At 33.7% G+C, this 27,744-nt stretch overlaps 1 protein-coding gene across 1 annotated transcript; it reads left to right on the top strand.

The window, feature by feature from the left end:
* The first annotated feature begins 54 nt into the window (after nt 1–54).
* On the top strand, nt 55–27,744 carry KLHL28 (kelch like family member 28). Its single transcript, XM_030854859.2, has 5 exons — nt 55–175; nt 16,001–16,899; nt 19,165–19,608; nt 21,580–21,788; nt 22,919–27,744. The coding sequence occupies exons 2-5, from the start codon at nt 16,001–16,003 to the stop codon at nt 23,080–23,082; spliced, it is 1,716 nt and encodes a 571-aa protein (XP_030710719.1). The 5' UTR covers nt 55–175; the 3' UTR covers nt 23,083–27,744.

Raw genomic sequence — 27,744 nt, 5'->3', positions numbered from 1 at the left:
GCGAGGAAGAGAGAAGGCATTAAGGGGAAGTGACGCTCTCCTCGCTCAGGGCGGAAGTTCCCCGCCCCACCCGTAAGAACTGGGATTTGACTAAAGGCAAAAGAGGATCTTGCCCGGGTTCCCGTTGTCCACGGCTCCTCCTCCTGTTACTGCGGGCGTGATTCCTGGGACTCAGGTATTTTCCTTTTGCTGTCCTGCGGCGCAGGCTTTGGCAGAGTTCTGCTGGAGTGCCGCTGGTGCTGGAGTAAGATGTAAAGAAATGAACGGGAGCAAGCAGGGAGAGAGGCGACATCTTCTTGTGCAGGGCTCAACCGTTGTAAACGCGTTGCTATCTATAGCCCTAAGTGCGATCCTTTCCGCCTGCCGTCCGCTTACCGGGACGGGAGATCCGGCTCAAGGCCAAGCTCAGAGCTCGCGTACTTTTTTTCAAATCCTGGTGTTTTAGGCCTTTACTCGCCTCGCCTTCCCCCCCAACCCCCTTTTCCTATTTCGCTTACCCTCCGGTTTTGGAGGGTTAATGGTTTTCTGTCATTTTTCCTTATCCTCATCACTTTAAGTTCTCTTTGAAAACGAACTTGATCTGGAGATAAATCTGTTTTTCCTTGTAGCTAACCTTCTTTCCCTCATAGGTTCTCAAAGTCTAATGCAGTTCCTCTGTGGGGCTCACCCCTTCCCCTCTCCCGCTCCCTCCGCAGCCCCAGCCTCCCTGCAGGATCCTCCCGCGTCTCTGCAGCCTTTCAGTATCCTGGAAACCGAGACTGCAAAGAATTTCAGCTGCTGTTGAAGTTCTTGGCATCACGGTCCTAAGAGAATTCTGCCCTGTAGATTTAGAGTTGATAATAGACGTTTCTTTGTTTTAGGCGAACTGTGAATTTGGTGAGCATTTTTTCCTTCTTGTAATTAAACTTAAGCGGAAACAATTGAAGAGCTGGAATGCCTGGTGTGAGGCTGAGTTCTTTGGAGTGTGGAAGAAAATATTTTTGGGAAGGAGTAATACAGTTGCTTTTGAATGACCCAGTGAGAAAAGTCTGTTATCATTTGAAGTCCACAATTTATGCACTTAAAATGCAAGTGTTCCTACCCTGTTCTGTACCACATGTCTCTTAAATACTTTTTTAAGTCTTAGCATACCAAACCACTTTATAAATAATTTTTGCTGGACAATGGAAGTTCAAAAATAACTTCTGGGTGTTGTCTTAAAGCACAATTTGATTATTATAGGTTTTTCTTTTTTCTTTTTCCCCTTTCTTTTGTGAGTAGAGTAAATGTAAATGGGGCTTGTGTAAACATGCATCCTTCTGTTTTGGTTTAAGTTCTAGGTTGTTACTTTGATTTTAATTAGTCATTTTGGTGTTTAAATGAATTTGCCTAAATTTGGTTTAACTAAAAAGAAAAAAAAATTTTTTTTTTTAATTTTAGAGGCAGGGTAAGGGCAGGGGAGTGAAAACCAAGAGATGATTTTAGAAGTTGTCAATGAGAAGGAATGTCTAGTTCTCATATTTCCAGCGTAAGAAGTTCAAATTTATACTTTTACTCATGTATGCTCAGACTTCAGGAACTCAATTCAGACTTAACTAAAAGAATGATGTACCCATCAGAATGTACACATTAGAATGCCAGTTTATGTTGGAATAGAAGATAACCCTTTCCAGTAATCAGAATTTTCAGGTTGAAAATCCAGTGCACTCTTTCCTGTATGCAAGAACTTGGGAAGTTGTGTGGTAATCGTGGAACAAAGAAAGTGAACTTGGAAAGTCCTGAATTATATATCATCATCAAAATTATGGTAGAAGCTTAAGAATTACCCCTTCTCTCTATAAAGAATACTTTTTCAAGGGGCTTGGATACTTAAATCAACTAGTTATATCCTTTTCCTTGGAACAAAGCACGGTGAGTTTTCATTTTGACCACTTTTCTCAGGGCCCTGTAGATCACTATGTTATAGATTGCAGTCTATTTTATATCTGTTACCTTTAATTTCCTTGATGAAGACTTGGAAGATGCATTAGTCTTCATGGTGGATGGGACCAGGAAATGGGACCTTATCAGCACCCCATATATTACTATCTTTTAGAGTTATTTTGTGGAAAATAAATCTCATCCAATTAATGTATATTCTGTTTATTTCTATTATGAAGTAGATTTTTAAAAAATCTTATTCTTGAATTCTAGGAATTGTGTACTGACTAGAAAAGTCTTTTATATTTAACCATATAGAGAGGTAGGATAAAAATTTTTAAATCAAATTCCAGAACAGTGGAATACACTATTAGGTGTATTAATAGTACACCTCTGAAAGTTGAAAGGGAGTAATTAAGAATACATTGAAAATAGCAAATTCAGATAAAAAAAGTTAAAATAATAATTTCAAAATAATTTCAGTAAGTTCAAGAAAGTTTACTTAAATTAATGGATTAGTTAGTTAAATTAAGGAATGTCTGATACATACCTTAATTTTTTGAGCTGAAGTTAAGGTAAACGCAATTGCCCTAAAAGCATCCTTTATTTCCACAGTCAGAATAAAATATTAATTGGTTGGATGAACCACTATAGTTTTTTCCTTGTTCTTACTCAGATTTTACAGACATCCAGGAATATTGGAAACCAGTTTGAATTCTGTAAACTGTTAAGAATTTTGTATAGTTTAAGAAATTATTGTGAAGAATTGCTATGGAAATGAAAGGTGCTATTAACATTAACAAGTAATTATAATTACACTATTATTTGAGTGTTTGCTGTGTGCCATACACTTTGCTGGGTACTTAATGAATATTAACTCATTGAATCCTCACAACAATTTTTTGAGGTTACATCATCTACATTTGTACTGTGGCACATTTTGTGGGTGTTTGCATCAGAAAGTAATTACTCAAATGAGTCAATTTAGCTGTTTGCTTAGAGCTTTGGAAAACTTTTGGTGGGGGAGAGTGTTGAAACTATAGGATAAAATTAGATTTTTCCATCATTAATCACTCATATCTATTATTATGTATTATTTGATTATATGTATTTTAATCTTCGTCTTTGGGTTTATGTTCTGAACCCTTTTGGTTTCTTGTTTGAGTCACAACTTTAATAAGGTTAAGAAATTATGAGCTTATTTTTATACATGTAGGATTAAACAGTTTTTCTTGATGTGTATCAGTGTTATATTTCATTTACTTAGGTTTATGCTCCAAATCCATTGTGCATTTCTGAGTCAAAATGCTACTTTTAAACAAAAAAAATTTTTGGTTGCATTTTAAGCACTAATCTGTTAACAGGATTTCACATTTTTTGTAACCAGTTTTTCAGTAGATGGTTTAATTATGTAACTTAGAGCTTTTAGTGGATGTAGTAGTGGCTTTGGGGACTTGCTTTCTTCTGTGTTATTTTGGAGCCTATGATATAATGACTGGTATTATAACAGGCTTCTAATTTTACTTTTGTTTCTCTAGATATAATGAAAGTCAATCTCAGAGAAAAGAAAAATATGCCAACTTGTTCCATAGGCTCACTGCCAAAATTATTATGCCATCATTAGTTGAATTCTTCTTTGAGGAAAATTGAACTGTTGGAAAGAAATTTAAACAATTCTTATTTCTCTTGACCATTTATTTGCTCTCTTTGTAGCAGATGATTGCCTCCCAGCTGATTTCAGCACCACTGTTTTGTAGCTTAGGTGTCAATTAAGTATACTAACTCACAACTTGACCTTTAATAGCTTGATTTCAGAATCTAAAATTGTGAAGCTGCTGTAGACTATGGAATGTTTGATTTTATTTTAAACTTATCTAATGTTATCTTTATATTGTGGATATTTATGTAATAAGAATGTGATTAGAAGTGAAGTACAATGCTATTACCTTTTTAAAACTTTTCAAATGGATACCATTTATTCAATTTTGACTAATCAATCCAGTTACCTGGATTTAGAGTACTCCTAAGTATTTGTTTTATGGTACCAAAATTAAAAACAAAAAAGTATGGCAGGGATGTGGGGAAAGAAGAATCAATTCTACTATTATATAAATAACAGAAGGGAATGATTGTTCCATGGACCTCTCTTTATTTCATTTTAAAGCTCTGATGTATTCTTGTATCTGATCGACATAGTGTGTGTGTGTGTATATTTTATATATATGTATATGATCTGTCCTTTATGGGTTTCTGTTCTGTACCTTTCTAGTTTCTCGTTTGAGTTAAAACTTGAATAAGATTAAGAAATTATGAGTTTTGGGGCTTCACTGTTGGCGCAGTGGTTGAGAGTCCGCCTGTCGATGCAGGGGACACGGGTTCGTGCCCCGGTCCGGGAAGATCCGACATGCCGCGGAGCGGCTGGGCCCGTGAGCCATGGCCGCTGAGCCTGCGCGTTCGAAGCCTGTGCTCCGCAACGGGAGAGGCCACAACAGTGAGAGGCCCGCGTACCGCAAAAAAATAAAAAATAAAAGAAATTATGAGTTTATAAGTGAGGCAGTATAACATAGTATTTAAGAACTCTGGAGGCAGAGTGCAAAGGTTTAAATCTTGCCTTAGGCTTAATTTCTCTGTGCCTCAGATTTCTTCATCTGTTATATGGGGATAATAATAATAACGGTGCCTATCTCATGGTGTTACTCTGAGGATGAACGGAGTTAATACATGTAAAAAGCTTAGAACAGTAGCTGGTACATTATGGCAATCAAAGATATTCTAGATGCTCTTTATGGAATAATTTAGTCTTATCAGGAATAGCAACAATTATAAATTGGTTCAGTAAATATTTTAAGCAGGTCAACACTGATCAGCATTGTAATTTTTTTAATGTAATATGTAAAGAACATTGTTCTAAGGTTAAGAAAATATTATAGTCCCAGTAACGTCTTAACTAATTGTGTGATCTTGTTAATTCATCTAAACTCTCTGAACTTCAGGTTCTTCATCTGTAAGTCTTATGTGAAGTTTAGTGCCATATATTTTTTTCTTTATGTCTTTTTTCCTGTACAAAATCTCATAAACATGCAATTGTAGAATAATGTAATGAACCCTTATGTACCTGTCACCCAGCTTCAGCAGGTATCAACTCATGGCATCATATCCATTTCTGTCCAATCCCTCATCCTATATTAATTTGAAGCCAGTCCCTGACATCATTTTATCTACCGATATTTCAGTATGTATTTGTAAAAGATAAAAACTCTTAAAAACAAAACTATGGTATTACTGTTCAACAACAAAGAATAAAATAACAGTGATTAGTTAATATAATCAATAATACAGTCAGGGTACAAAATTCCCAGTTGTCTCCTAAATGTTGTGTGTATGTGTGTGTATGTATATGATATGTGTGTGCATGCACCTGTATGAATCACAGGTTGTATTTGGTTGATAATGTCTTTTAAGTTTATAGTAATCTGTAGGTTCATTTTCATCCTATTTCTTTCCATTTATTTGTTGAAGCCGTCTACGTTACTTATGCCATAAAATTTCTCATAGGATGTTTTTGCTGACTGCATCCTTCTGTTACAGTTTAACATGCTTTTTCTGTTTTCTTTATATCTTATAAATTAATAGTTGGATCTAGTCTGTTGACTACATGTTTGATTTTGGGGTGTGTGTGTGTGTGGTGAGTGGGAGTATGCAAAAGTATTTATAGGTGGTATTATGATCTTCCATCAGAAGACCCTGATGTCTGGTTGTCTCTGTTTTTGTGACCTTAGCAGCCCTTCATAATCAATGCCTACCTCTATTAATTCATTAAGATTGTAAAATGGTGATACTCTACCATTCCTTCTTTAATAACTGGAGTACTTTTATAAAGAAAAACTTATCCTCATCTATTTGGTAACCCAGTGGTACATTTGTTATAGGAAAGGCATGATAAATGCTTGATTCTTTCCCTTTATTTGCTAGGTTTCAAATAATGAGTTGATTCATTAGCATCCTTCAGTGGTGATCACTTTTTTTAAATTATTGTAATTTTATTATCATTATGAACTCATGGATTTAAGCATGTCTGCTGTGTTTTAATCAATTGCAGTTACTATAATTGATGATCAGTTTGTCCCATCTCTTTGACTAATGAGAAGCCTATTCAGTTTGGCTCCTAAGTTTTTTATGACCTTAGACATCATTGATAGCTTTATTGCTACCTAGTATGTAAAGATTCCAAATTTATGGTGACATTTTCTGCCCCAGGTCTGGAATCAGCCATTTTTCCAAGGAGTTCTGTTCCCTTGGAAGGAAACAATATTTAGGGACCACATCTGGTGCTAGGAGGAGTGTTCTTTGCTACTGGGTTGGTTGTAATTTCTAGCCCTTTTCAGTAGAGCTAGGAAATACAATTTTTTTTCTTAATGTACATTTGTATACCTCATATATTTCATATGTATATACATATGTATTAGTGTATATAATGTTGTTTCTCTGTATATTCTGATATTTTTAATTCAAAATCAGACTACAAGGTTTATATTTAATGTCTCAGTCTTACATCTTTCTCTTCTCCCATATTGAGAATCCCAGATCACAAATGACTCTAGGGACGATAGAATTAGAAATGTCATGTAATTATGCATTGTGGCAATGCACAGTAACAGTTTCAGAATACAAATAACACTCTCACCAACAATGTGATTACTGAAAGTGGTGTAAAAATTTTTAGGGCATACCCCACTAGGGATGGACTATCAAATTACTGTTTTAAGGTTATTTGGAATGGTATGGTTAGGCTACTAACTAGATGAACATTGCGTTCCTTTGCTTCCTTTTATTTTCAAGTTTCTTATGTGTTTTTAAGGTTTAGTTTTGCTTTATAATTGTGTAAAATAATTCCCTAATTCCACAGTCAAATCAATAAATGGGATATATTCAAAGATGTGTAGCTTCTATCTCTATCCTCTCCACTCTTTTCTCTCCCTTCTCTGTTAGGTAACCTTTTAAAAAATATACCATGTAATATTTCCTTTTTTTAAAAAAAAATAAGTAGGTATGTATATTTGTAACCTCCCTTTTCTTAGATAAATAGTGACATACTATACACACATTTCTCTTCCTTGCTTGGATCAGGGAGATCCTGCAGAGTTGTATATGCAGAGATTCCTCATTTCTATTCACAGCTGCATAGTACTCCATTGTGTGGATGTGCCATAGTTTTTTTCAGCCATTCTTTGGTTGGTGGGCATTAGAGTTGTAAAATTCTTGGTCAGTTGCCTCTTGGTCTCTCAAATATGAAAGTACAAAAGCATAAGGTATTATTCTTTAGCTTGTACAAATAGACCTACAATTATTACCTTATGCATTTGTCTTTATATATTTTTTGCCAGTGTATTTTTTGGATAAATTCTTAGAAGTAGGATTGTGGATCAAAGGGTAAATGCAAATGTAATTTTGCTAAACTTACCAAATTTATCTCCAGAGGTCTGTATCATTCAGCATTCCCACAAGGATGTATGAGTGTGCCTCTTTCTTACAGCCTCACCAAGAGTATATTGTCAGGAGAGAATTGTTAACTCCATATAGTTTTAATTCATTTGATTATAACTGAAGTTGAGTGATTTTTCATATACTTAAGAACCATTTGTATTTTTTAACCATCTGTTCATTTCTTCAGCCTAATTTTTCTATAGGGCTAGAGTATTTTAGGAATGTTTTATTTATTGCTGATACATCTTTTATATATATTGTAATTTTTTTCTCAATCTCATTTATATTTTGTTCTTTGCTTATGATTTTTTTTAGCTATTCAAAGTTTTTTAATGTAATTGATTTGATCTACTTTTTAACTTATTGCCCCTGGGTTTTGTACCATAGTTAGGAAACTGTTCTCTAATCTCAAGTTATAGAGGAATTCACTCCATTTTATTCTAATACTTGTATGATTCCATTTTTTACATTTATACCTTTGATCCATAAGGAATTTATCCTGGCATAGATATGTGGAAGGGATCTGATTTTGTCTATTTTCCTGAGGCTCAGTTATCCCAACATGTTTATTTAAAAGTCCCTCTTTTCCTCACTGATTTTGAGATGCTGCCTTTATCATAAACTAAATTTGCATATATTAAATTATCTATTTCTGTATTTTCTATTTTTCACCATTGATTTGTTTCTCCAAACCAAACATGCTATTTAATCCACAACAAATTTTACAGATGAGAAAGTTCAAGTTTAGAATAAGTAATTTGCCCAAAGTCTACAGCTATTAAGTAGTCAAATGTTGACTTGAACCCACTAATCTCTCTGGCCCTGAAATTCACACTTTTCCTCACTGTTCTTTCCTGTTTTCTATGGTACTTGTTCTTCATTCTGCACAAGGTTGTTATTGAGATAAATGAAACTGCCAGTGTAAAACTGACAAAGGTTAGGTTTTGAAGATGAGGAATTATTGCTTCTGTGAGTTATCTTTAGCCATTTACGGGTAAATAACTAAGAACCAAGTATAGTCACAGTTGTAATTCATAATTTTGAAGGAGTAACAGTTATAATTTGCTATAATTTTTAAGCAGTTACACTTGTGCTGGAAATATTTTAACCGATTCTCAAACATTAGCGTGCATAAAAATACTAATGCATTCTTAAAACACAGATTGCTGCCCCTTCCTTAGTTTCTGATTCCTTAGATGTGTGGTTGAGCTCTAGAATTTGCATTTCTAGCAGGTCCTAGGTGATGCTGATGCTATTGGTGCAAGGATCGTATTTGGAGAACCATTGTTTTAAAGCTCTCTCTTTTTAAAGTTCTGTTAATTTCTCTTAAGTCAGATTTCTTGAGAGAGAAAAGGAGTCAAATTTAAAATGTTAAGAATGATGTTATGGCAAACCTCCAATGTAATTCATTTTAAGTTCCCTATATTTACCTTGCCTTTTTCAAGTTCTTAGTTCAAATTGTTTTGGTTACATGTTAAGAGTATAATCTCTTAAACTTTATTCTCAATACTTCTTAAAGGGATTAAACATCATGTCATTTGAATCCAGTACAATGATAGAAATATGTATGGGTTTTCTTTTATGAAGTCATCTTTACCAGTATCCTTCTTGAGTGGTTTTTAAACCTTTGATCATTTTTATTATTTTGGGGGGTAATAGGAAAGTGAGATAAAGGAAAAATACTACAGAGGGTATAAGTGTAGGGGAATAGCTTCATCGTGGCATTCTGGTGACATTGCATGTGTCCACATAGGGAAAAGCTTGGACTGTGGGACTGAAGCTTATCTGAGTCTTGGAACACCTTGTGATTCTCCTGGAACATGAGAGGATGGATGGTCTTTAAGGAGCTGCTGCAAGACCATCTCTGACCTACCTCTCTGTCACCCCTGGGAGTCTGCCGTGAGACAGTTTCTCTTTACCTCCCTGGTGTGATGAGGTATGGGACTTTCGTGTCCCGCTGCCCCGCAGAATAGAGCTCCGGAATATAAAACTGCTGCTGCTGTAGTTTGGGTTCTTCACAACTTGTATTGCTGCCGTCCAGCCCCTTTTGTTTCTGTGTTGTCCTTTTTAGTATGTGGGACAAGGATCCAGGGAGCTTAGTCTTCTTTCACTGTCTGTAAGTAATAAACTGTTTAAATTTAAAAGTGGCTCGCTGTATATTTTCTGGTCAAATTAGTCAGGTTTTGGCCTTGCCCTGTTTGTATTTATTCATTTGACAGTAAGTAAGCTTTGTTCCGTTTTTGGTGAGTGTGGAAGGGAGTCACATGGGTTTAGCTGGCAAAAACCGAGTCTTCTTAAGGAAGATAATGATAATAATAAATAGCACCTAATGATTATTGAGTGCTATGTGTACTATTTTGTCTGTGCTTTACAGATGAGAAAACTGAGACTTTAAGACCACTTTCCCAAGGTCACATAGCTATTAAATAGTACAAACAATATTGTAACCCTAGGAACCTGATTCCAGAGCCCAGTCTCTTAAAATTATACCATCCTGAATATCTGGATATGTGTCATATATACACAAACATATGTTCTTTTATGTGTTGCATGTGTACATATATATGTGTGTGTATGTATATTTACAAATCAATATTGTAGTATGCTTTTATATCATGTTGATGGTAATTTACCAGTCTTGAATTGGATATACAAAAATTAGTATAAAGGTCTATTACTGTATGATTTCTATTTATACTAAAAATGAATCTAACCAATAACTCATTAACTTGATTTGAGAATCAACAATTCTTCAATACTTTGTGTGGTCCAAGATGTCCACTGACATCTTGTACAAAGATGGTACCTTGTACAAAGTAGATTTCTTACCCAGTAGTAAGAGATGGTACAACATAGAAAGCAAAATACCTCTTAAGCAAACAACATAAAAAAAATGACTAGTAATAAGATAACTTATTAATAAATAAGATATTTATCATGAGCTTACTAAGTGATAGGCACTATTCTAAGCACTTTATATGCATAAATGCATTTAATCCTCAAAACAATCCTATATTATTGTATTATTACTGAGTAACTTTCACCCTTTGGTTTTTCACATAACTCTCAGATTTCCTTTTTTTTTTTTTTTTGACTCAACACCCATAAGATGTCTTGAATTTCTTCTCTTCATCAGGCCTTTTACTTTGTTTAGATCCCTTTTAAAGGATGGTACTCCAAATCTGTATTCCAGATGTGGTCTGACATTTGCAGAGCCAAGTGGAATGTCTCCTCTCTAGTTCTGTATATTATAGTTCTATTAACGCACCTTAAACCTCCATAAGATTAGTGTGCTAAAGTATTACTAAAATTAAAATCCCTAAACCCTTTAAACACATCCTACAGATGAGTCTTTTCTCTCTTTTTCTGTACTTGTATAGTTGTTTTGGAATCCACTATAGAATCTTAACATTTATCCCTCTTAAATTTCTTCTTATTAGATGTCAGGTCTTTTGGGATCCATGTTTTGTTAGCTGATGTATTTGCTGTCCTCTGCAGCTTCATATCATCTGCAAAGCTGAAGAGCCTGCCTGCAGTATCTTCATCTAGGCCTTATGATATACCATCAGAAACCTCCCTCCAGGTGGACCTCATTTCATTAAGTAGTATATACTCTGGTGTGGTTGTCCAACCACTTGCTAATTTAGTTAACTGAACTAGCTTATATTTTTTGGTTTTGTTCTCAAAATCATAAAAGCATTATAAAATTCTTTACAAGTATCTAGTTAAACATTGTATATTTTTCTGATCTGCAAGTCTTCTAAATACATCAGAAAAAAAAAAAGATTAATCTGTGACACGTCTTCTTGTTAACTCATGCATCCTAGTCTTAGAGATCACTACATCCTCTTCTAAGTATTCACATTATCAAACCTTTGATCCTTTGTTTTAAAGTGTTATCTGAAATTAACATTAACCTTACCAGAATTTTAGTAGAAATTACACTCTTAGTTTTGAAAATAGTCTCCTGTCTTGTGGCACTGGCAATGATTCAGGGATCTCATTCACAGGTTCTTTTAAATATCTTGGAACATAATTGTTTGGTCTGGGAGAGATGTGAACTTATAAGGTAGCTAGGTCTCCTTTTTTTTTAATTTACTTTTTTAAAAGACTTTTTTTGGAGCAGTTTTAGGTTCACAGCAAAATTAAGAGGAAGGTACAGAGGTTTCCCATTTACACCCTTTCCCAACACATGTGTACCTTCCCCCATTATCAACGTCCACCACCACGGTGGTGCATTTGTTACAATTGATGAACTTATATTGACATGTCATTATCACCCAAAGTCCATAATTTACCATAAGGTTCACTTTTGGTGTTCTGTATTCTGTGGGTTAGGACAAATATATAATGATACATATCTACCATTATAATATCATATAGAGTAATTTCACTGTCCTAAAGATCCTGGGTGCTTTGCCTATTCATCCTCCGTCCCCCTTAACTCCTAGCAACCACTGATATTTTTACAGTCTCCATAGTTTTGCCTTTTCCAGAATGTCATATAATTGGAATCTTGCAGTATATAGCCTTTTCTGATTGGCTTCTTTTACTTGATAAGACATTTTTTCCATGTCTTTTCATAGCTTGACAGCTCATTTCTTTTAGCACTGAATAATATTTCATGGTCTTGTTGTACCATAGTTTATCCATTCATCTACTGAAGGACATATTGGTTGCTTCGAAGTGTTGGCACTTCAGAGTAAAGCTGCAATAAACATCCATGTGCAGGTTTTTGTGTGGACATAAGTTTTCAATTCATTTGGGTAAATACCAAGGAAGGCGATTGCAGGATTGTACGGTAAGAGTATGTTTAGTTTTATAAGAAGCTAACGAAGTGTCTTCCAAACTGGCTGTACAATTTTGCATTCCCACGGCCATGAATGAAAGTTCCTTTTGCCCTACATTCTGTCCAACATTTGGTGTTCTCAGTATTCTGGGTTTTGACCATTCTAATAGGTGTGTGGTAGTATGTTGTTGTTTTAATATGCAGTTCCCTCATGACACATGATCTTGAACATCTTTTCATCTGCTTAGTTACCATCTGTATCTTCTCTGATGAGATATCTGTTAAGGTCTTTATTCCATTTTTTAATCAGATTGTTACTTTTCTTGTTTAATTTTAAAATTTCTTTGTTTATTTTGAATAACAGTTCTTTATCAGTTGTGGTTTTTTGCAGATATTTTCTCCCAGTGTGTGGCTTGTCTTCTCATTCTCTTGACATTGTTTTTCTCAAAGTAGAAGCTTTTTTGTGGTTTTTTGTTTTGTTTTGTTTTGTTTTATAGAGACATCCAACTTATCATTCTTTCTTGTGTGGATTGTACCTTTGGTGTCTTGTCTAAAAAAAATCATTGCCATACCCAAGGTCATCTAGAATTTACTCCTGCGTTATCTTCTAAGTGTTTTATGGTTTTGCATTTTACATTTAGGTTTGTGATCCATTTTGAGTTAATTTTTGTGAAGGATATAAGTAAGGTCTGTGTCTAGATTCATTTATTACTTTACATTCCAGCACCATTTATTGAAAAGACTATCTTTTCTCCATCGTATTACCTTTCCTGCTTTGTTAAAGATCAGTTGACTGTATTTATGCGGGTCTGTTCCTAGACTCTCTGTTCAGTTCCATTGGTCTGTTTGTCTGTGCTTTCACCAGTACCGCACCATCTTGGTTACTACAGCTTTATAATAATGCTTGAATTTGGGTAGTGTCAGTTCAACTTTATTCTTCTTTTTCAATATTGAGTTGGCTATTCTGGGTCTTTTGCCTCCCCATAAAAACTTTAGAATCAGTTTGCAACATCCACAAAATAACTTGCTGGAATTTTGATTGGGATTGCATTGAATCTGAAGTGCAAGTCAGGAAGAACTGACATCTTGATAATGTTGAGTCATATTATCCATGAACATGGAATATCTCTCCATTTATTTAGCTAGTTCTTTGATTTCTTTTATTAGAGTTTTATAATTTTCCTCATATAGATCTCGTACCTAATTTTGTTAGATTTATATCTAAGTATTTCAATTTTTAGGTGTTAATGTAAATGGTTATATGTTTTAAATTTCAAATGCCACTTGTTCGTTGCTGGTTTATAGAAAATCGATTGACTTTTGTATATTAACCTTGTATCTTGCAAACTTTCTATAATTGCCTATTAGTTCCACTGTCTTGGGTTTGTTTTTTTTTTTAATTGTTCTGGATTTTCTACCTAGACAGTCATGTCATCTGCCAACAAAGACAGTTTTGTTTCTTCCTTTCCAATCAGTGTGCCTTGTATTTCCCTTTCTCATCTCATTGTTTTAGCTAGGTGTCATTTTTCATTTCCTTCTCTTATTTTCTGTATCATTCACCTTTCCTGTTTGTTCACTTTTCATCCTGAATAACATCTTCTTGTTGAATCAGACAAATGAGAGTTGAGAGGGGTATGTTTCACAAAACAGCACTTATAATTAAATTAATTGCATGTAAAGGAATTGAGTACTTAAATGTTTATAGACTTTCAGATGAAGTTAATTTTGAACCAGCCTTTTGAAAATTTGAATTGGATGAAAAGAACACGGGAGAGGAGAAAGTTTATAGGCAAAATCTGGCAAATGTAAGAAAATATTTATATAGAGCTGTAGTAATTACATGAGCTTTATTGGAATGAAAGGTCATTATGGAAAGAATGGGAAATAGTGAAAGTGGGGATCATGAGAAGAGAATGAGACTTAAGTGCTGTATTCATAGCACTTCAAGTTGTGTGGAACTTTAAACTTTACAGAACAATTTTCATGTAACCTTCTGAGATAAGTGGGAGGTATTCTTATTTTATGGATGAAAAAATTAATACTTAGATTAAGAAATGTACCAATTCCATATAATAGTATATGACCCAGTTAGAACTAAAACTCATTATATTTCCAAGGTCCCTGTTCTTCGCTGATACTGTTACATTTCTGTTGCCTCACCATAGTACCGTGTACTCATAACTCTTACAGTTTGTTATATGTTCCTGTGCATTATCTAATTTGATCCTCAAAAACCTTGTGAGATATATATAGTTCAGGTATTATTATGATCTCACTTTACAGATAAGGAAAATGAAGATAAGGTAAAGTTAATGATGTAAAGTAGCTAGGACTACTTTCTTAATCCTGTCACTTATTTGCTATATCTACTTGCTTTCCTGTTGTTCATTTTTCTCTTTTCAGTCTAGATGTTAACTTTTTCCATTAAACTGAGGCTAAAAGAAGTTAAACAAGTTTAAGAGGTCAACACTATAGTAAGTAAAAAGAACAGACCCAGATCTAAACATGTACCTTCTGGTTGCTGTTTTCTTACCAATATTCTGTTTGGAATAAAGTACCTACTGGAAGACCAACAAGTTTCTTGAGACTTGTCGATACCCTGATTGAGAATTATTCTGTTAGATGTGTGCAAGATTAGTTGGAGAGATCAGAAGTGGAGGCTGGTGATATCAGCTATAATGTGGTCATGTTAACAAAATTTGTTAATGGACATAAAATTCAAATGAAACAAGTGTGAAATGATGATGTTCTTAATGAAGATAAAAGTTTTAATATTTGTATATTTGCACTTAAAAATGCATAGGAATGAAGTGCTATACTCTCCCAGTCCTACCAAGATTTATTTTATTTAATAATGTTCAGAATTTTTAAGTCTATTTGATAATACTTTTAAAATAGGAACCAAATTTTCTGCTTTTTAAAATTATCCCCATTACTTGTATTTGAGGTATGAATGAGACAGGAAAGAGTTCATATTGTGTAGATGTCTTATATTCCTTTCATCTATTCTAAGCAACTGCTATTAGCCATTCTGAAGTATCCACGTGTTGATTTCTTATGGCTGCTATAACAAATTACCACAAACTCAGTTGCTTAAAATAACAGAACTTTATTCTGTCACAGTTATGGAGGCCAAATGTCTGAAATTATTATCACTGGGCTGAAATTAAGGTGTTGGCAGGGCTCTGTGCCCTCTGGAGGTTCTAGGGAAGACTGTGTTCCTTGCCTCTTCCAGCTTCTAGTGGCTGCCAATGTTAATTGGTTTGTGGCTGCATCAGTCCAATCTCTTTCTCTGTGGTCAGATTACCTTCTCTTCTTCTGTCTGTGTCAAATCTCCTTCTGCCTTCTTACAAGGTACATGTGATTGCACTTAGGGCCCAACTAGATAACCCAGGATAATCTTCCCATTTCAAAATCTTTAATCATATCTGCACAGTCTTTTTTTTTTTTTTTTTGCCATAAAAGTACCATTCAAAGTTTCCAGGGATTAGGATGCAGATGTCTTTTGGGGGAACAATTATTTAACCTACCCCAGTCCTTACTGCCTCTCACTTTTTCTTCTTTTCTTTCTAGTCTCTTTTCTTCTTTTCTATTTTTAATCTTGTTCATCTTCCAGAAGCACGGAGTGTGCTTAATATCTATAATAAAGGAGTTGAATGATTGTTAACTTCCCTTGTAACTCTAAAAGCCTCTGTCTAGTATTTAGTATTTAAAAAACAACAAACATGCAGATAAACAACAAATCTCAGTTATTTTGTGCTACCTGTAAAAGTAATCATTTGCAAGATTATTTTGAAATAACTATTCATGCTTTTTGTTTTTCTGTAGATGGACCACACATCCCCGACCTACATGCTTGCTAACTTAACCCACTTACATTCTGAACAACTTCTACAGGGCTTGAATCTTCTTCGTCAACATCACGAACTCTGTGACATCATTCTTCGAGTAGGTGATGTTAAAATCCATGCTCACAAAGTGGTACTTGCCAGCATCAGCCCATATTTCAAAGCTATGTTTACTGGAAACCTTTCTGAAAAAGAGAACAGTGAGGTTGAGTTTCAGTGCATTGATGAAACTGCTCTCCAGGCCATTGTGGAATATGCCTATACAGGGACTGTTTTTATTTCACAGGACACAGTTGAATCTCTCCTTCCAGCAGCAAACCTACTCCAGATAAAACTTGTCCTGAAAGAATGTTGTGCATTTCTTGAAAGCCAACTTGATCCTGGTAATTGTATTGGAATTTCTCGCTTTGCAGAGACATATGGTTGTCATGACCTTTATTTGGCAGCCACTAAATACATATGCCAGAATTTTGAAGCAGTTTGCCAGACTGAAGAGTTTTTTGAGCTTACGCATGCTGATTTGGATGAAATTGTTTCCAATGACTGTTTGAATGTAGCTACTGAAGAGACTGTTTTTTATGCACTTGAGTCTTGGATCAAGTATGACGTCCAAGAACGCCAGAAATACTTAGCACAGCTACTTAACAGTGTACGATTACCATTGCTGAGTGTTAAGTTTCTCACTAGATTATATGAAGCAAATCATCTTATTCGTGACGATCGCACTTGTAAACATCTTTTGAATGAAGCTCTGAAGTACCACTTTATGCCTGAACACAGACTGTCTCATCAGACAGTCTTGATGACACGACCTCGCTGTGCTCCCAAAGTACTTTGTGCAGTAGGAGGAAAATCTGGACTGTTTGCCTGTTTGGATAGGTAAATAGAAGGCTTTTAAAGGATTGATGCTAATAGATTTTATACTCTTAAAATTTGCTAATTTATTATATTTTTAAAATAGTTTGATTTTCCTGTTTATTTGCTTCTTTTTGTTGTTTTCTTTTTAAATCACTTACCTGATTATTTTAATCACATTGTTGTCCATTCTCTACAACACTCTCAATTTTAAACACCTCTCCTCCCTCCCAGTGCACAAACTTTATCCATCCTGGTTATTCATGAACTTTTCTTCCATTTTATGCCCTTTTTTCCTTTGTGAAATCATTTACATCTTTCTTTATATGAGTCAGACCAGGTCAGAGGGGATTTATTATTGCTAGCTATATCAAAAAATGCTAAAGAGGAGAGCTAGGAATTTGTGATGAGAGCAGACTGGGACAAGAATATGTTTGAATGAATACAGTTAATCAGAGTAACCACCAAAAAAATAAAAAAAACAGGATATTGATATAAATCATGGACTTTACATGCAATTTATTTTCTTCAGCGTAAATATTTTTTTAACAACAGTAGTAAAAAGTGCTTTCTTTTCTGATAATTTAGAGTAGGAGTTGTCAGACTTTTTCTATAAAGAGCCAAATAGTAAATATTTTAAATTTTGTCGCCGTCATATGGTCTCTGTTGTAACTACCCAAGTCTGCCATTGTAGTGCAAGAGCAGCCATAGGTAATACATAAACAAATGAGCATGGCTGTGTTCCAATAAAACTGTACTTAAAAAAGTAGCTGGTGGGCTGAATTTGGCCCATGGCCATCATTGATTTAGAGCATTCTACAAGTAACTTTTTTTGTTTGTTTGTTTATTTGTTTAATTTTTATTTTATATTGGAGTATAGTTGATTAACAATGTTGTGTTATACAAATAACTTTTATACATTGAAAATATAGCTGGATGTTACCTTCCTTTTCCCTTAAATGGGATTGCTTTATGAAAACTTTTATGTTTAATTTATTTCTTTAATATTTAATATTCTAAATATTAGAATATTTAACATTCTAAAATATTTTGAAACATTGGGTAGATTGCATTTCTTTCCTCCAATAGGAGGAAACTGTTGATGTTTTATCAATGTCAATTGATATGTCCTTTATCTTTTAAAAAGTCTCAGTGTACATTTTAATTGTGGTCTAAAACTAGTATTGTTGAGATTGGGCTAACAATAGCTTTAAAGTTCCCTTGTGCCCCTCCTTGATGCCATCTCCTTCTCTCCCCCAGAAGTAACCAGTATTCTGAGTTTTTAATGTATTATTCTCTTGCTTTTTGTTATAATTTTACCACATATTATATGTGCCCCAGTATATAGTTAGGTTTTACACATTTTTATGTAAATGCAGTGGTACCATGTATATTCTTCAGAGATGTGTTTTATCATTGAGCAGTAAGTTTATGAAATTGAGATTGCATGAGGAAATAATTCATTTAGTTTCGTTGGCGTATGGTATTATAGTAGATGGACATAATACAACATTTTCTTTCTACTATGAATATGATGACTGAAAATTAATTGAAATGTTTCACATATACAGAAAAGTCCACAAATTCCAAGTGTACAGCTCAATGAATTATCACAAAGCAAACATTACAAACCATTTCAAGAAAAGAACATGAACAACACCCAGAAACCACCCTTAAGGTCCCTCCCTGTCCTCCCCAAAGGTAACCACCACCCTCATTTCTAATCTAGAGATTAGAAGTGTTTTTGAACTTGATAGAAATGAAACTATACTGAATATATTCTTTTGAATTTGGCTTGTTTCCCTCAACATTATATGTGTAAGATTCATCGCTGTTACATGTAGTTGTAGTTTGTTCATTTTCATTGCTGTATAGTATTTTCTTATATGATATGCACAATTTACTTATCCATTTTATGGTTGATGAAAAATTTGGATTGTTTCCGGTTTTCAACTATTACAAATAATGCTACTGCGAACACTGTTGTACATATACATATGTGTGCATTTCTGTTGGGTGCATATCTAAGAATGGAATTGCTTTGTCATGGGGTGGGTATACCACATCTTATTTATCCATTCTCCTTTTGATAGATGACTGTGTTGAGCTGCTGTAAACCTTTCTCTATTTGTGTTCTTTTGCAAAACTGGCTGTAATAGGCATTCAGTAGAGTAGATACACAGGAATGAAATTGCTGTATCAGAGCATACGTGTATCTTCAGTTTTGCCAGATATTGTTTATGGGCCATTTTGATGTTTTAAATTTAATTTTTTCTGCTTATTCTTTAGTGTGGAGATGTACTTTCCTCAGAATGACTCTTGGATTGGTTTGGCACCCCTAAACATTCCTCGCTATGAATTTGGAATATGCGTTTTAGACCAAAAAGTGTATGTTATAGGTGGTATTGAAACTAACGTGCGTCCTGGCATCACTATCAGAAAACATGAAAATTCAGTCGAATGCTGGAATCCTGATACAAATACCTGGACTTCTCTTGAGAGAATGAATGAGAGCCGAAGTACCCTTGGAGTAGTGGTACTTGCAGGAGAACTTTATGCTTTAGGTGGTTATGATGGACAGTCTTATTTACAATCAGTAGAGAAGTATATTCCCAAAGTAAGAAAGTGGCAACCTGTGGCACCAATGACTACAACAAGAAGTTGTTTTGCCGCAGCTGTGTTGGATGGAATGATATATGCCATTGGTGGGTATGGTCCTGCCCACATGAACAGGTATTTAACTTAATCAAGTTGTATATGCTTGTAGATTTTTTAAAGTATCATTAACAATGATTTCTGGATTTTAAACAATTTGTGTATATGAATGAACTTCCCTTTTTAATTTTAAAAGTAATATTGATAGACATTTGGGAAACTTAACCGCTCCACAAGTATAATTGTAATTGGTTTACATGGAGATTTAATACAAACCGAAAACTCAAATCCCTTTTATTAAATTTTACATTCATTCATTCAATATAAATGGACTAGATTTTAGAATTCAGAAATCTGAAAATAAGATGAAGTTAGATAACTTTAGATTTGGGGTAGTGTGTGTATGTATAAATGTGTGTGTCTGTATGTGTGTGTATGGATGGATGATCTGTTACTATGTTGTTTAGTAGAATAAAAAAGTGGAAAATGTAATTTCTATATGCTTACACAATATTATAACACATCATAAACTTTAAGCCTTATTTAAATATTCCGTTCTGGATTCTTATTCTGTAATCATACATGTATCATTATGTATCTGAGCTGTGCTGAAATTTAAATGTGAGATTTCTGTATTTTATAGTATTCTCTGAATAAAGGAGAAATATATATATAAGAAAAACAAAAGCATAAAGTGCTTATATGGAAAATTAATCATAATTCTGAACCTTTGTTGAAAGTCGATCTTCCAAAGATTTTATCTCTAATAGTATTATATCTCTAATAGTGGTATGTGTTTTATTTATTGTGAGCATTTTAATAAAAGAGAGTATGTGGTGGTTTGTTAACAGGCTGAGAAAGTAATGACACAACAGCATTTCATCTATAAATTTTTATTTCTGTGTAGGCTAAATTTTTCTCCCTTTTTATTGTTCCTTTAGTTGAAGGAAAAGTATTTGGGACCCAGACATGCATTTCTATTTTTTGAAAAGCTGCTAACAGAAATTTCTAAAATAAAAGGTTAAGTACTTTAATTTTGAGATAATGCTTTTGAAGTTTGAGTTCTTGTTACAGTTTTTCACAGGATTTTTCTTGTCTAGTGATTTTGCTCTAACGGTTTTTATCCTGGTGTTCTTTCAGAAATAGTTGTAGTTTAGTCTTCTAGTCTAGTCTAGTCCCTATTCTGAACTTACTCTCAAATGCTTTAGGCTTTCTTGAGAAGTTAGGTTAGGACCAGAACAAGCTCAACCAACTTGCCTTTGCACCCCTTCAGGGAAAGTGTAGGCTTATAGACCTTCTGGGATTTTCCAGGAAAGCTTATTTGGAAATTCTGATTTGATTTGAATTTCCATAATGCAACTTGGAAATGCCAAGAATTCTCTGGCATACAGACTTTATTTAAATCTGTGAATTCTCATAAATTACTCTGATTATTATAATCATTACGATAATCATTATGATTAGCCGGTTTTTGTTATGAAGTATGTAGTGTTTGCTTTACAGTTAGTCACCATGAATTCACCTATAAGAAAAAAATTCCTTTTCTTTCCTTCTCTTCATCTTCCCTTTTCCTTAGCTGTGTGGAAATCCTTAGTATCTTTAGGAACCATCTATATTCAGTTTGTGATTTTCAGAGTCCTTTCACATGCATACTCATTGGACTTTATTCATGAATCCTTGAGGTTATATTATTCCCATGTTTACAGGAAATGACTTATCCAGGAGAAACAAATCCAAAGTGATAGGTCTAAGTATGTAATATTAGTACTTGAACCCAGATTTTCTGACTTCAGATGCTCCATGCTTTTAATACACCTTGCTGCTTGTACAATATAATAGAGTAGGGTATGGCTATTATTGCACCAGTCTACAAGGTAAGCTTTTATCCCTGTGATTTTATCAGCAAAATCTGAACATTTGGGACAAACTACTCTTGTTTTATATCTGTCCGTTTGCACTTTTAAAACTCTGGTGGGTTTTAGTTGCTTTAGTAGGAAGAGTGACACAAAGGATATGTGAATTAATTCTTTCTTTTGTGAATATTTGCAGTGTGGAGCGTTATGATCCAAGTAAGGACTCCTGGGAGATGGTTGCATCTATGGCAGATAAAAGGATTCACTTTGGTGTGGGTGTCATGCTAGGCTTTATTTTTGTGGTGGGTGGACATAATGGTGTTTCACATTTGTCAAGCATTGAAAGATATGACCCTCATCAAAATCAGTGGACTGTGTGTAGACCAATGAAAGAACCCAGAACAGGTAATAATAACATACCAATTTCTAAACATATAGGACAATATTTTTTATAGTGATGTTCTTGAAATAGTAGTTTCTTGGGATATAACAGTAAGAGTATTATTACTTGTCCAGAAAAAACTTTTCTTGTGATAAACTTGACTGACAACTTGATTAGACAAAACTATATAGATTTTTTTACTGTGATTTTAATATGCCAATGTGCATATTGTTATTTTTTAAACTTCTACAACACATCTTGAGAAATGCTCATAATAGAAAGTATCTTATAGAAGCTCTTTGTGTCCATGTAACAAATGTAATTGTTTTATATGTTACACACACACGTGCACACACACCCAGGATCCTAGGGTTGTTCTATTTTGTTTTTTATTGTACATCAGCAGTCTGTATATTACTTTCAAATGTTCTCTCCTCCTAAAGGGGTATAGTTATAGTTGATCTAGAAAGAGTTGGGTTTCAGGTTTCATAAAGAAAAACAAATACACCTTTGAGGAAATTATCCTTAAACCCAAACTCAAATCACATTATTTTAAAAGGAACGTTTTAAGTTACTGGTGGAAATGCTTTAGGAGTATTCCTTGCATTTATGATTAAAGAAACTCCTGAAAAATAAACATACGAAGGAAATTGAAAGGCTTGTTTACTAGAATTAGTTTCTGTGGTACCATTGAGAAGGAAAACCATAAAACAATGAAAATGTAAAATATTTGGGTAGCCTTGTTCTTTTTAGAACTATATATATATAAAGTAAAATTTTTAAGCATAAATTATATAGTTTATATATATTTAAAATTTTAACACATTTGAAAACAAAAATTAATGAATTTTGAAAAATATAAATATAAATTGAGAAGAAAGCATATGGGAAGATATATACTACATTCTTAATATTTAACTGTGGTGGAGAGAGGGAGAGTAGGATTGAGGAGAGATGAAGGAAGACTTCAGCTCTTTTACATATACTAAGGGATTTTTTTCCACTAAGCACATATTGCTATATTGCTTGTATAATTAATAATAGGTTATTGAAATGTATTTTAAGAAAACATTTAAATGCAAATTTAATTTAGTGCGAAGTCTGCTTCATGGTTAACGTATTTTTTTCCCCTATTTTTACCCACCTTTCCTAGGAGTTGGTGCTGCAGTAATTGATAACTACCTTTATGTAGTGGGTGGTCACTCAGGGTCTTCCTATCTGAATACCGTGCAGAAATATGACCCTATCTCAGATACATGGCTGGATTCAGCTGGCATGATATACTGTCGCTGCAATTTTGGATTAACTGCACTTTGACAAGTGTGGACTTGTGGAAATAGCGTAGTGATGAACCTTGTGCTGCATGAAAGGATGCCCAGTTTTCTGAAGCCCAAAAGCTACATTGCTTCCTTTTTAACTTGAAATGGCATGAAGACTCAAAGTTTTGTTGGGTACTTTGAACTGACAAGTAGCTTTGATTGCTCTTGATTATACAGTGAATCGATAATCCAAGAAAAAAAAAAAAAAAGGAAAGATCTTGCCAATTGAATTGTGCACTTTTTTTCCCTAATACTGGGATAGAATAGTTTTATGTTCATAAGTGTACATGTGGAGAAAACCTTGCTGCTTTTTAAAAAAAAATTAGCTTTCTTCCCCCTCCTTGTTCTGCACCGTTTTTTACCGGGATGAGAGATACTTAGATGCTGGAGTATACTGAGTGACTAGACAGAGTGCTGATACTATCTGTTGGATATAAATTCATATGCTTCACATTTTAAACAAAGGGCTGCTTTTTTTTTTCTGGTACTTTTAAGAGTTGTAAATTACATGCCATACTGAGTCACCTGGATATTCTTACTGCTAAATGGCTTTAGGGCTGGGGATGTAATAAGTTTGCAAGATAAATGCATTTACTGTCATGATTTCAGGTCCTATTTTAAGCAATCAGATACTTACTGTGTATGCGTTTTTTATATGGGCAGGTTAATGCTGGATGAATTTAGTTACCCATCTATGGTATGCTAAGCATGGATAGAAAGAGTTAAGCATATCAGTTTCAATTTTTTTTTAGTAGTCCAGCAGGCTTCCCAGTGTTGATGTAAATATTTGACAAATGTTTAGTACCACTCTTAGTGCACATTGAGTTTTTTCATATATGCTTACAATAATTTTAGTTTTTTTAAGACTTTTGTTTGCTTTTTCAAAGTATTCAGATATAAAAATGGTGCTAACTGTAGGATCTGTAACAAGGCTATACCAATGTTCTTTTGGATGTTAAATATGAGATATGCATGACATGTTTTGATAGTATTTTTCATTTTTACCAGCTTGGTTCATTTGTGCTTATTAAAAATGTTAGTGTTTATACTAATATTTACATCCAAAAAAACATTCAGATGGCCTGTTATGCTTTTCATGGTTCCTGAATAGTGATTTAAAGAAAGATACATTTTATCTTCTTTCTTCTTGTGCTAGATGTTATATGCCCTTCTTAAAAACAGAAATATATGCATTAAATATAAAGCACTAGGCAGTTAAGCATTATTTTGTACATTTCTTAGGTAACTGAATATTTTAAAGTTATTGAGGAAAACTGGAACTTGATGTTTACTTGAGTAATGGTTCTAAATTCAGTTCCACTTTGACTAAAGAAACGATCTTTTAAAGCAAAATTGTTTGCTTTACCCAGGTGACAGCTTATTTAAAAGAACTGGTTAATTCATTTTGTTTTGCATGTTTTAGTAAATGTCTCTTAATCTTGAATACATTACTTTGCATTTTATTAGGATGTTGGTACTTGTATTTTTGGTACTGTAGTCATTTTGTTTTCCTTCCCTTGATTTTTTCTTTCTCTTTTCTTTTTTTTTAACTTCCCACTATCTCTTTATAGTCTCTACAAAACTATATTTGTTTCCTAAGAAAAAGTTCATATTGCATTCTTAAGTGCCATAATGTTCAGAACTATTGTTAAGAAGCCATTTGTAATTATAAAACATAGGTTCATTTCTTAGCATATATGTTATATCTTGAAAACTATAGCCAGGCAATTTTCAGTTTTCCTTGTTCTTCCATAAACTGCCAGTTGTAGACTTAAGTATATACTGCAAAACTGTGTGAACTCATCTTTAATCATATAAGTAGTTTCATGCTTTATAAATATTTGCACAGATTATAAAACCTTGCAAGTGATTTTTAGTCTCTTTCTAATTAAGAACTCAACAGGAGCTACTAATAATATTGACAGTCTGAATATTTTCTATGTTGCTTGTTTGAATAACTTAATGATATATAGCAATAACTTTATAATTGATTTGAATAAATCTGTTGAATAGAAACAAGGTGCACTATTGTGATTGGCCTAGACTTTATTTAAAGAAAGCAATTTAAAATAGATTCCATCACATACTTAATTTTAAATCCCCATCTCAATTTTCTTTCTGTTTATATCAATCAGAAAGAATTGTTATTCTTGATAACATTAACAATGTTAATTATTAAATACATCCTATTACACTGTTTTTAAGCCCCTCTCCCCAGAAGATAAGGGAATTTGAAAGACTATAGAAATTTATTTTAATTGTAAACAGATCTATACTATACATTTTATTTTCACAATGTTTTCCTCACATATCATCCCCACTATCAAATTAGTATAAAATATATAATCGTTTGGTAAATTAGACCAAAGACATAAGTTGATCATTGTTTTGGAAGAATCCAAATTTCATCTCAGTGAAGACTAAATATGAAACATTTTGGGCAGTAGTAAGAGCAATATACTAGAGAACAAATTATGAAACCCTGTGAAAGGAAAAGAAAAAAAACCCCCAAATTTAGAAATATTTATTTTAGGTTTGCTAAACCTACTTAATTGTGCATAAGAACCAGAGGTATTATGACCTGACAGCTGGTAACTTTACAATAGAGCCTTCTCATTCAGCTTGTGAGAAGTTTCATCATGAATACTTTGCTGACAAATTGTGAATTTATCGCCACATTTCTAGTGTTAACAAGGTTCGAAATGTTTGATTATAAATTCCCAGGGTTAAAGATTTTAGAAATAATTCTATATACTCAGGCAAGGAGGAGAAAGCTATTTAAGATTGCCCAGAACTATTTTGGAAAAAAGTAACAGTGGGAAATAGAAATTAATTTAATCATTTAGAAGATAATTGCCTTCTATAATTATGTTATGAAGACTTAATCTGTTAGAAATGTTTGGCTATTTAATATTTGTTAAATATAGTAATAGAACTCAAGTGATTTTTAATGTAACCCAAAGGATAGTTATATAAATTCCATATATTATTGATAATACTGTTTTAAACATCAATGAATATTACATTTTAGGACGTGGTATCAAAGTAATAGGAGAATGGCATTAGGTTTTTGTTTTTGTTTTTCGCGGTACGCGGGCCTCTCACTGCTGTGGCCTCTCCCGTGCGGAGCACAGGCTCCGGACGCGCAGGCCCAGCGGCCACGACCCACGGGCCCAGCCGCTCCGCTGCACACGGGATCCTTCCGAACCGGGGCACGAACCCGCGCCCCCCGCATCGGCAGGCGGACTCCCAACCACTGCGCCACCAGGGAAGCCCTGGCATTAGGTTTTGAAAAATTATTTTGATAACTTGACAAATATGGAGGGTCTACTATATGGGATACTGTGCTAGATGCTATGGGGGCTAGTCTTTTCACCCAAAGAGAAAAATATAGTAAGGGAGACCTGTACCCAAATAACTATTATGGTAAAGTGTGAATCTAATTCCTTATTTCCGACATCATGAAAAGTGATTGGAGATCCAATTTATGTATAAACATTTGTGTCCTCTAGCGTCCAATTAGGTTTTATTGACATGAAAGAGAATTATTTAAAAGCTAATATTTATAGAACTCCAACTTTCCTAAAATTGGATAATATATTTTCTAGTAGAAAAACAGAATTATAGAAACTTAAAATAATATTATGTTATCAAGGCTCTGGCTAACATTGAAGGAAATATATGTAAATATAATGCTGTTTGTTTTCAGTTTTGGTGTTTGATTTCTGGTATTGTCACCGAAGTGCTCATTTTCAGGAAAATCAGATTCTACAATAAATACACTGCTTAAAGTTCAATAAACTTGTGATAACCTCTATAACCTCTGTAGTTTGAAAGTTAATAACTTATAAAGATGTCACACGTCAAGTTAACATCCAGTTCTACTTCTTAACCTTTTTTTTTCCTTTGTAAGACAGCACTTTAGTTAGACATGATTTAATTAGATACAATTATTCTGTGGCTGGATGTTTATTAGATTTTCACTTACAGTATATTGACTCAGTATTGATTCACATTTGAAGAGTGAGGAATACAATAAATTTTAAATATTACAGGTTTACAGGTTTTCTTCCTGGTGTGAATATGGAGTCAAAAATCCAGTTTACATCTCTGCAGAGAGAAAAATTGTTATCCATATCTTTTTATTTTATACATATTTAACTAGAGATAATTTATTGTTAATTTTGTCAAGTTATCATGTGTTAAGTCCCATTTATTTTAAAATCCTAAGCAAAAAGTTCCAAGTTTGCCTTAAAAACGAGTGAAATTAAAGAACTGGATGATAATGCCTATATTTTTGCCTTATGAATTGTGCTGTATCATAAACCAGAGATGGTTTTGATTTTAACAGGATTTTGAAATTTTGTAGATGTAGAGTACTAATATCTGTACTCTCTTGCAAAGAATGTGATCTAGTTGTGGATTATGTTAATGTTTAAATGTTTTTGTATATGTATTTTACCTCTGAATATGTATCTTTTTAGCATCAGGGTTTTATTTTTGTTTACATAGTAAAGTGGCATTTAACTTGTTGAAGTTTGTATTCTTTTGTCTTTTATTTTTAAAGTTCTTTGTGTGTACTATTGTGGTAATGCTCTGTACTGAGTATGGTTAAATTTCATTTAATGTGAAATATTAAAAATAAATTTGAGAAACAAGG

This window comes from Globicephala melas, chromosome 2, assembly GCF_963455315.2.
Source record: "Globicephala melas chromosome 2, mGloMel1.2, whole genome shotgun sequence".
Lineage (NCBI taxonomy): Eukaryota > Metazoa > Chordata > Mammalia > Artiodactyla > Delphinidae > Globicephala > Globicephala melas.
This window is presented reverse-complemented; position numbering and strand designations above follow the sequence as displayed.

Bases quoted from the DNA above. Each gene is read 5' to 3' on its own strand.
- KLHL28 (XM_030854859.2), top strand. From the start codon at position 16,001: ATGGACCACACATCCCCGACCTACATGCTTGCTAACTTAACCCACTTA. The intron at 19,609-21,579 runs GTATTTAACTTA...GAATATTTGCAG, and splicing joins GGTCCTGCCCACATGAACAG to TGTGGAGCGTTATGATCCAA. The intron at 21,789-22,918 runs GTAATAATAACA...CACCTTTCCTAG, and splicing joins AATGAAAGAACCCAGAACAG to GAGTTGGTGCTGCAGTAATT.